At 40.5% G+C, this 10,000-nt stretch overlaps 1 protein-coding gene across 1 annotated transcript in view; it reads right to left on the reverse strand.

Moving 5' to 3' along the window:
• LOC106590977 (voltage-dependent T-type calcium channel subunit alpha-1H) overlaps nt 1-10,000 on the reverse strand; it is a 177,043-nt gene that overhangs the window by 106,377 nt on the left and 60,666 nt on the right. The window contains 4 exon segments of the mRNA XM_082958391.1: nt 621-772; nt 3,436-3,522; nt 5,890-6,104; nt 6,589-7,180. Coding sequence (XP_082814517.1) covers nt 621-772; nt 3,436-3,522; nt 5,890-6,104; nt 6,589-7,180 — 1,046 coding nt within the window.

Here is a 10,000-nt window from a genome sequence, read left to right on the forward strand (position 1 = left end):
GCAAGTTACAGCTAGCTTAGCATCGAGCAGCAAGCTATAGCTAGTTTAGCATCGCTCAGCAAGCTAAAGCTAGTTTAGCATCGAGCAGCAAGCTATAGCTAGTTTAGCATCGAGCAGCACGCTATAGCTAGTTTAGCATCGAGCAGCACGCTATAGCTAGTTTAGCATCGAGCAGCAAGCTATAGCTAGTTCAGCATCGAGCAGCAAGCTATAGCTAGTTTAGCATCGAGCAGCAAGCTATAGCTAGTTTAGCATCGAGCAGCAAGTTACAGCTAGTTTAGCATCAAGCAGCAAGCTATAGCTAGTTTAGCATCGATTAGCAAGCTATAGCTAGTTTAGCATTGAGCAGCAAGCTAAAGCTAGTTTAGCATCGAGCAGCACGCTATAGCTAGTTTAGCATCGAGCAGCAAGCTATAGCTAGTTTAGCATCTAGCAGAAAGTTATAGCTAGCTTAGCATCGAGCAGCTAGCTATAGCTAGTTTAGCATCGAGCAGCAAGCTATAGCTAGTTTAGCATCGAGCAGCAAGCTATAGCTAGCTTAGCACCAAGCAATAACTCCTGGAAAAAGTTTGGTGAATGATACATTAAAATATTTCCTGGAAACACAGACACACACACACCTGATGATTACGATGACGCTGTCAAAGCCATTGTACGGGTTCTTGATGTAGCCGAAGAGTCCGAAGGCCAGTAGCTTCAGAAGCATCTCCAGACTGAAGAGACTGGTGAACACTAGATTACTGATCTCTAGGATGTCGGTTAACTCCTGGGGCTAGGGGGGGGGGAGGGAGAGAGAGAGAGAGAGAGAGAGAGAGAGAGAGAGAGAGAGAGAGGGGGGGGAAGGGGAGAGAGAGAGAGAGAGAGAGAGAGAGAGAGAGAGAGAGAGAGAGAGAAAGAAAGAGAGAGAGAGAGAGGGAAGGGGACAGAGAGAGAGAAAGAGAGAGAGAGAGAGGGAAGGAAGGAAGGAAGGAAGGAAGGAAGGAAGGAAGGAAGGAAGGAAGGAAGGAAGGAAGGAAGGAAGCAAGGAAGGAAGGAAATAGAATATGTCAACAAGAAGAGAAGATTCTTGAAACTCTTTAACAGAGATGTTATTGGCCTCCAGTGCTTTAAAATGGTAGCTGGCAGTTAATGGTAGTACTGTAGTATGGCCAGTAGGGGGCAGTATACTGGGTTATAGTAGTACTGTAGTGGGGCCAGTAGGGGGCAGTATACTGGGTTATAGTAGTACTGTAGTGTGGCCAGTAGGGGCAGTATACTGGGTTATAGTAGTACTGTAGTGGGGCCAGTAGGGGCCAGTATACTGGGTTATAGTAGTATTGTAGTGTGGCCAGTAGGGGCCAGTATACTGGGTTATAGTGGTACTGTAGTGGGGCCAGTAGGGGCCAGTATACTGGGTTACAGTAGTACTGTAGTGGGGCCAGTAGGGGCCAGTATACTGGGTTATAGTAGTACTGTAATGTGGCCAGTAGGGGGCAGTATACTGGGTTATAGTAGTACTGTAGTGTGGCCAGTAGGTGGCAGTATACTGGGTTATAGTAGTACTGTAGTGTGGTCAGTAGGGGGCAGTATACTGGGTTATAGTAGTACTGTAGTGTGGCCAGTAGGGGGTAGTATACTGGGTTATAGTAGTACTGTAGTGTGGCCAGTGGGGGCCAGTATACTGGGTTATAGTAGTACTGTAGTGGGGCCAGTAAGGTTCAGTATACTGGGTTATAGTAGTACTGTAGTGGGGCCAGTATGGGCCAGTATACTGGGTTATAGTAGTACTGTAGTGTGGCCAGTAGGGGAAGTATACTGGGTTATAGTAGTACTGTAGTGGGGCCAGTAGGGGGCAGTATACTGGGTTATAGTAGTACTGTAGTGTGGCCAGTAGGGGCAGTATACTGGGTTACAGTAGTACTGTAGTGTGGCCAGTAGGGGGCAGTATACTGGGTTATAGTAGTACTGTAGTGGGGCCAGTAGGGGGCAGTATACTGGGTTATAGTTGTACTGTAGTGTGGCCAGTAGGGGCCAGTATACTGGGTTATAGTAGTACTGTAGTGTGGCCAGTAGGGGCCAGTATACTGGGTTATAGTAGTACTGTAGTGTGGCCAGTAGGGGCCAGTATACTGAGTTATAGTAGTACTGTAGTGTGGCCAGTAGGGGGCAGTATACTGGGTTATAGTAGTACTGTAGTGTGGCCAGTAGGGGCCAGTATACTGGGTTATAGTAGTACTGTAGTGTAGCCAGTAGGGGGCAGCATACTGGGTTATAGTAGTACTGTAGTGTGGCCAGTAGGGGGCAGTATACTGGGTTATAGTTGTACTGTAGTGTGGCCAGTAGGGGACAGTATACTGGGTTATAGTAGTACTGTAGTGTGGCCAGTAGGAGCCAGTATACTGAGTTATAGTAGTACTGTAGTGTGGCCAGTAGGGGGCAGTATACTGGGTTATAGTAGTACTGTAGTGTGGCCAGTAGGGGCCAGTATACTGGGTTATAGTAGTACTGCAGTGTAGCCAGTAGGGGGCAGTATACTGGGTTATAGTAGTACTGTAGTGTGGCCAGTAGGGGGCAGTATACTGGGTTATAGTTGTACTGTAGTGTGGCCAGTAGGGGCCAGTATACTGGGTTATAGTAGTACTGTAGTGTGGCCAGTAGGGGGCAGTATACTGGGTTATAGTAGTACTGTAGTGTGGCCAGTAGGGGGCAGTATACTGGGTTATAGTGTACTGTGATGAGGATTTGGGTTCTAGACTAGTTGTAATTCTACAGTCAGTAGAGAAAGTTGGTGATGAGTATTTGGGTTCTAGACTAGTTGTAATTCTACAGTCTATAGGTTCAGCTGAGGTCAGAACCGATGACAACATCATGATGAACTGTTTCTATTGGACTACGGGCGGTGAGACAGAATACACACGAACACACACACAATCTATCCCCTCCTCTCACACTGAGAGTCACTTTAATTAACACCTCAAGCCCTGTAACCTGACACACACACACACACACAGAGAGCACACACACACAGAGCACACACACACACACACGTAATGAGAACACACACACACACACACATAATGAGAACACACACACAAACAGAGCACACACACACACACACAGAGCACAACACACACACACACACACACACAACACACACACACACACACACACACACACACACACACACACACACACACACGTAATGACCCTCTCCTCCCCTCCCCCCCTCCTCCCTCCCTCCATCCCTCCCCCTTCCTCCCCTCCCCTCCCCCTCCTCCCCTCCTCCTCCCCTCCTCTGTACCTGTTGGTGGAACTCTATCCCCATACTGAGTGTTGATGAGGATGGACCCTCCCCTCCTCCCTCCCTCCATCCCTCCATCCCTCCCTCCTCCCCCTTCCTCCCCTCCCCTCCTCCCTCCCCTCCCCCTCATCCCCTCCTCCTCCCCTCCTCTGTACCTGTTGGTGGAACTCTATCCCCATACTGAGAGTGTTGATGAGGATGGAGATCATGATCCCTCTGTTGAAGTATCTACTGCTCACCACCTAGACGGAGTAGGGTGTAGGGGTTAGGGTGTAGGGGTTAGGGTGTAGGGGTTAGGGTGTAGGGGTTAGGGTGCAGGGGGTAGGGTGTAGGGGTTAGGGTGCAGGGGTAGGGTGTAGGGTGCAGGGGTTAGAGTGTAGGAGTTAGGTTGTAGGGTGCAGGGGTTAGAGTGTAGGGGTTAGGTTGTAGGGTGCAGGGGTTAGAGTGTAGGGGTTAGGGTGTAGGGTGCAGGGGTTAGAGTGTAGGGGTTAGTTTGTAGGGTGCAGGGGTTAGAGTGTAGGGGTTAGGGTGTAGGGTGCAGGGTTTAGAGTGTAGGGGTTAGGGTGTAGGGTGCAGGGGTTAGAGTTATTTGAACATCTCAGTAATAATTATAATAATAATAGTAATAATAATAATATAATAATAATACTAATAATATAATAATAACAATATAATACTACTAATAATAATATAATAATAGTATAATAATAATAGTATAATAATAACAATATAGTACTACTAATAATAATAATATAATAATAATTGTATAATAATAATTGTATAATAATATAATAATAATGGTATAATAATATAATAATAATAGTATAATAATAATAGTATAATAATAATAATAATAATATAATAATAACGATATAATAATAATAGTATAATAATATAATAATAGTATAATAATATAATAATAATAGTATAATATTATTATAATAATAATAGTATAATAGTATACTAATAATAGCATAATAAAATAATAATAGTATAATATTAATATAATAATAATATTAATAATATAATAATAATACTAATAATAATAATAATAATCTAATAATCATAATAATAATATAATAATAAGAAAATTAATAATAGTAATAATAATAATAATATAATAATAGTAATAATATTAATCATCGTCATAATAATAGTAATATAGTAATTCTAGTAATATAATAATAATATAATATAAATAGTAATATGAATAATAATATAATAATAATATAATAATAGTAATAATAATAATAATAATAATAAAATAATTTAATGATAATTATAATAATATAATATTGTAATAATAATAACTATAATAATAATAATAATATAGTAATAACAATATTAAAATAAATATAGTAATAATACTACTCATAGTATAGCAATAGCAATAATATTAATAATACTCATAATAATAGTAATATAGTCATACTAGTAGTAATAATAATAGTAATAATAATAATACAACAGCAATTATAATACTCATAATAACAGTAATAATACCCAAAATAATAATTAAATAATGTTAACCCATCATAATAAAATAATAATAATAATCGTAATAATAGTAATAATCATAATCATTATAATAATAATAGTATAATTATAATAGTAGCAATATTAATAATAATACTCAGAATAATAGCAATATAGTAATACTAGTAATATAATAATATAATAATAGTAATACTTATACCCATAATAATAGCAATATATTAATACCAGTAATATAGTAATAATACTATAATAATAGTAATAATAATACTCATAATAATAGTAATAATAATATAATGATAGTGATAATAATAATAATATAATAATAATATAAATAAGTATAATAGTAATAATAATAATAGTAATAATATAGTAATAATAATAATATAATAATAATAGCAGTAATAATAATAATAATAATAATAATAATAATATAATAGTAATAATAATATAATAATAATAGTAATAATAATATGATAATAATAATCATAATATAATAATAGCAATAATAATAATAATAGTAATAATAATAATAGTAATAATATAATAATAATAATAATAATAATAGTAATATTAATAATAACAGCAATAATAATCATAGTAGTAATATAATAGTAATTATAATAATAATAATAGTAATAATAATAATAGTAACACTAGTAATAACATAATAATAGTAACAATAATTATACTCATAATTAAATAATAATACTAATATAATAATAGTAATAATAATAATACTCATAATAATAATAAAATATTAATAATACTCATAATAATAATAATATAATAATAACCATATTAATTATATAGTAATAGTCGTAATAATAGTATTTATAATAATAGTAATAACAATAATAATATAATAATAATCATATTAATGATATAGTAATTATAATAATAGTAATAACAATAATAACATAATAATAATAATACAATCATAATCATAACATCATACTATAATAGTAATAATTTGTAAAGTACATTTCTTACATGTATGAAGAAACATAAACATAAAATGTAATATCCTACGATATCTAAAACCCAGGTAGGTATAGATCAGATCAGTCTAACTATATGATCAGTGACAACGTCAATAAGTCCTACAGTCTTACATGCTCCAACCTGGCCTGTAGCTCCGCCCACCACCCAACTAGCTCTCCGATTGGCCTCAGGGCCTGTCCATCTACACGCCGGAGGCTGTTACCGCGGCGAGGGCTCTGGTTGCCGTGGCGCTGGTTGCCTGGTTCAAAATCGGCATGGTCGTTGTCACTAAGCTGATCGTCGTGGACGCAGTAGGGGCACGGCAACGACTCCCAGGGCTCCGCCTCTGAAAACGGTAACACCAGACTGTCAACACACACACCTGACAGAGAGAGAGACGTTACTAGACACACACTGAGAACACACACACTGAGAACACACACACTGAGAACACACACACTGAGAACACACACACACACAGAGAGAGAGAACACACACACACACAGAGAGAGAGAGAGAACACACACACACACACACACAGAGAGCGAAAGAACACACACACACAGAGAGAGAGAGAACACACACACACACACAGAGAGAGAGAGAGAGAGAACACACACACACACACACAGAGAGAGAGAGAGAGAACACACACACACACAGAGAGAGAGAAAGAACACACACACACAGAGAGAGAAAGAACACACACACACACAGAGAGAGAGAGAACACACACACACACACAGAGAGAGAGAGAACACACACACACACCGACACACACAGAGAGAGAGAGAGAACACACACACACACACAGAGAGAGAGAGACTCACTCTTATCGTGTTCTAACACCAGTTGCTGCAGTTTGCTGAGCGCCTCCACTGAGACGGCGTGGCCCCTCCCACCGGAGGTCACGTAGCCGGGGTCAGGGGTCAGGTCGTAGAGGTCGTGGGGGTAGATAGAGGGGTAGTTTAACTCCCCGCCCTTCCTCCCTACTCCCCCGTTACTCATCTCCACCCCCACACAGTTAGACGGACGAGGAAGAGGAGGACGACAATGAGCAAGGTGGAAGACGCCGTGAGTGTGTCCCGAGTGCCGATTGGCCAGTCCGTTCACCTCTCCTTTGGGTGTGTGTTGGCGTGTTGTACGTGTCCAACAGGGACAGGTGCGGCGAGGTGTGTGCGTAGAGCAGCGCTTGACGACCCGGGCGGTTCTGCGGGTCAGTTTACGGTACAGGTGACCAACGTACCGCAGCATCTCTTCGTAACAAGACCCCGGTTCCTGATAGGACGCCAGAGTGGAGGCGTTGCTGAGGTAACGGGCGCGCTGCTCCGACCTCATCAGGGCGTTTTCGCGCTGCTTCGTCTCCGAGAACTGGGTTGCTATGACGACCAGGCACAGGTTCAGCATGAAGAACGAGCCCACCTGGAGAGGGAGGGACGACAAACGCACGCGCGGGGTTACCGTGACAACACACACACACACACACACACACACACACACACACCACACACACCACAGAATTATCACGACAACACACACAGAGTTACCAGGACAACACACACAGAGTTACCAGGACGACAACACACAGAGTTACCAGGACGACAACACACAGAGTTACCAGGACGACAACACACAGAGTTACCAGGACGACAACACACAGAGTTACCAGGACGACAACACACACAGTTACCAGGACGACAACACACATAGTTACCAGGACGACAACACACATAGTTACCAGGACGACAACACACACACATATATATTCAGAACCACGTTCCTGTAAAGCTTAGAGAGGATTTAATGTTAAATACTGTTGAAGTAATATGTCTACAGGTTTCATCTGCCTCACCTAAAGCCCATTCTGGTGGGAAGCTGCTATAGACCACCAAGTGGTAACAGTCAGTATCTGGATAACGTGTGTGAAACGCTTTATAATGTATGTGATATCAAAAGAGAGAGGTATATTTTCTGGGTGATTTTAAATATTGACTGGCTTTCATCAAGCTGCCCACTCAAGAGAAAGATTCAATCTGTAACCAGTGCCTGCAACCTGGTTCAGGTTATTAATCAACCTACCAGGGTAGTTACAAACAGCACAGGAATGAAATCATCAATATGTATTGATCACATCTTTACTAACGCTGCAGATATTTGCTTGAAAGCAGTATCCAGATCCCATCGGATGTAGTGATCACAATATAGTAGCCATATCTAGGAAAACCAAGGTTCCAAAGGCTGGGCCCGATATAGTGTATAAGAGGTCAGACAAGAAGTTTTTGTAGTGATTCATATTTTGTTGATATAAATAATATTTGTTGGTCTGTGGTGTGTAATGAGGAGCAACCAGACGCTGCACTTATGATGCATTTATGAAATTGCTTATTCCAGTAACTAATAAGCATGAACCCATTAAGGAAATGACTGTAAAAAACTGTTAAAATCCCCGTGGATTGATGAGGAATTAAAACATTATATGGTCGTAGAGGGACGAGGTAAAAAGGAACGGCAAATAAGTCCGGCTGTACAACCGATTGGCAAAACGTACTGCAAATTGAGAAATCATGTGACTAAACTGAATAAAAAGAAGAAGAAACAACTACACTATGAAACAAAGATAAATGACATAAAGAATGATAGTAAAAAAATAACTTTGGAGGACCTTCAATGACATTTTGGGTAAAAAGGCAAACTCAGCTCCATCATCCATTGAATCATTTACATTTTTGCAGACGCTCTGATCCTGAGCGACTTACAGTAGTGAGTGCATACATTTGATTTGATTTCATGCATTCTTTTGTACCCCCCGTGGGAATCGAACTCACAACCCTGGCGTTGCACACACCATGCTGGCGTAGCAAACACCATGCTCTACCAGCTGAGCCACAGGGAAGACCCAGAATCAGATGGCTCAGTCATCACAAAACACACTGATATTGCCAATTATTTTTCTGTTTAAATTCATTGGCAAGATTAGCAAACAACAAACAAAAGCTGACACGACACATCCAAATACATCCAAGTATATCTGATCAAATTACGAAAGACAAACGTTGTAATTTTGAATTCCGTAAAGGGAGTGTGGGAAGAAGTGGAGAGAAAAAAAAGATTGAAGTCTATCAACAATGACAAGCCACCATCAGGTCTGACAATCTGGATGGGAAATGACTGAGGATATTGCCACTCCAATTTGCCACATCCTCAATCTAAGCCGAAAGGAAAGTGTGTTGCCCTCAGGCCCGGAAGGGAAGCTAAAGTCATTCTGCTACCTAAGAATAGTAAAGCCCCTTCTTTACTGGCTCAAATAGCCGACCAATCAGCCTGTTAATTAACCAACCCTAACACGCTGACCACACCGTTCCCCGCGTTACGAGCGTTAGCGCCGCAAACATAAACGTACACATACACGTTATTCAATTATCGCCTCCAAAAACGCTCAACGATTGTCTGAGTAGCCAGGCGTTAAAAATAGAACTCGGTTGCTATTGGTGACGGTCGACGTGCTGAATGTCCCGCCTCTCCCATCTACTCATTGGTTTATCGGGAGCATATACCCACGTCCCATCTCCTCATTGGTTTATCGGGAGCATATATCCACGTCCCATCTCCTCATTGGTTTATCGGGAGCATATAATTAAACCCCATTGGAAGATGAACTGAGGTCCAAACTCCAGACCAGTTGGTGGTGGTGATGCACCATAAAGTTGTTTGCCAAAGCCGCCGTTTAAAGTCCGAAGAAGATATCTCTTCCTCTCCCTCTCCAAACCCATTAATCTCTTCCTCTTCCTCTCCCTCTCTAAACCCTTTTATCTCTTCCTCTCCCTCTCTAAACCCATTAATCTCTTCCTCTTCCTCTCCTCTCTAAACCCTTTTATCTCTTCCTCTCCCTCTCTAAACCCTTTAATCTCTTCCTCTTCATCTCTAAACCCTTGTATCTCTTCCTCTCCTCTCTAAACCCTTTTATCTCTTCCTCTCCCTCTCTAAACCCTTTAATCTCTTCCTCTTCATCTCTAAACCCTTGTATCTCTTCCTCTTCATCTCTAAACCCTTGTATCTCTTCCTCTTCATCTCTAAACCCCTTTAATCTCTTCCTCTCCCTCTCTAAACCCTTTTATCTGTGGGTTAATGGTCAGAGTTGGGGACCTTGTGCATTTCAGGTAAAATAACAACCCAATGTTTATATCCCAGGACAAATTAGCTAGTAAACCGCAAACTAGCTAGCTAAATATCCATAAATGTTTA

This window comes from Salmo salar, chromosome 12, assembly GCF_965601325.2.
Source record: "Salmo salar chromosome 12, fSalSal1, whole genome shotgun sequence".
NCBI classification, from domain to species: domain Eukaryota; kingdom Metazoa; phylum Chordata; class Actinopteri; order Salmoniformes; family Salmonidae; genus Salmo; species Salmo salar.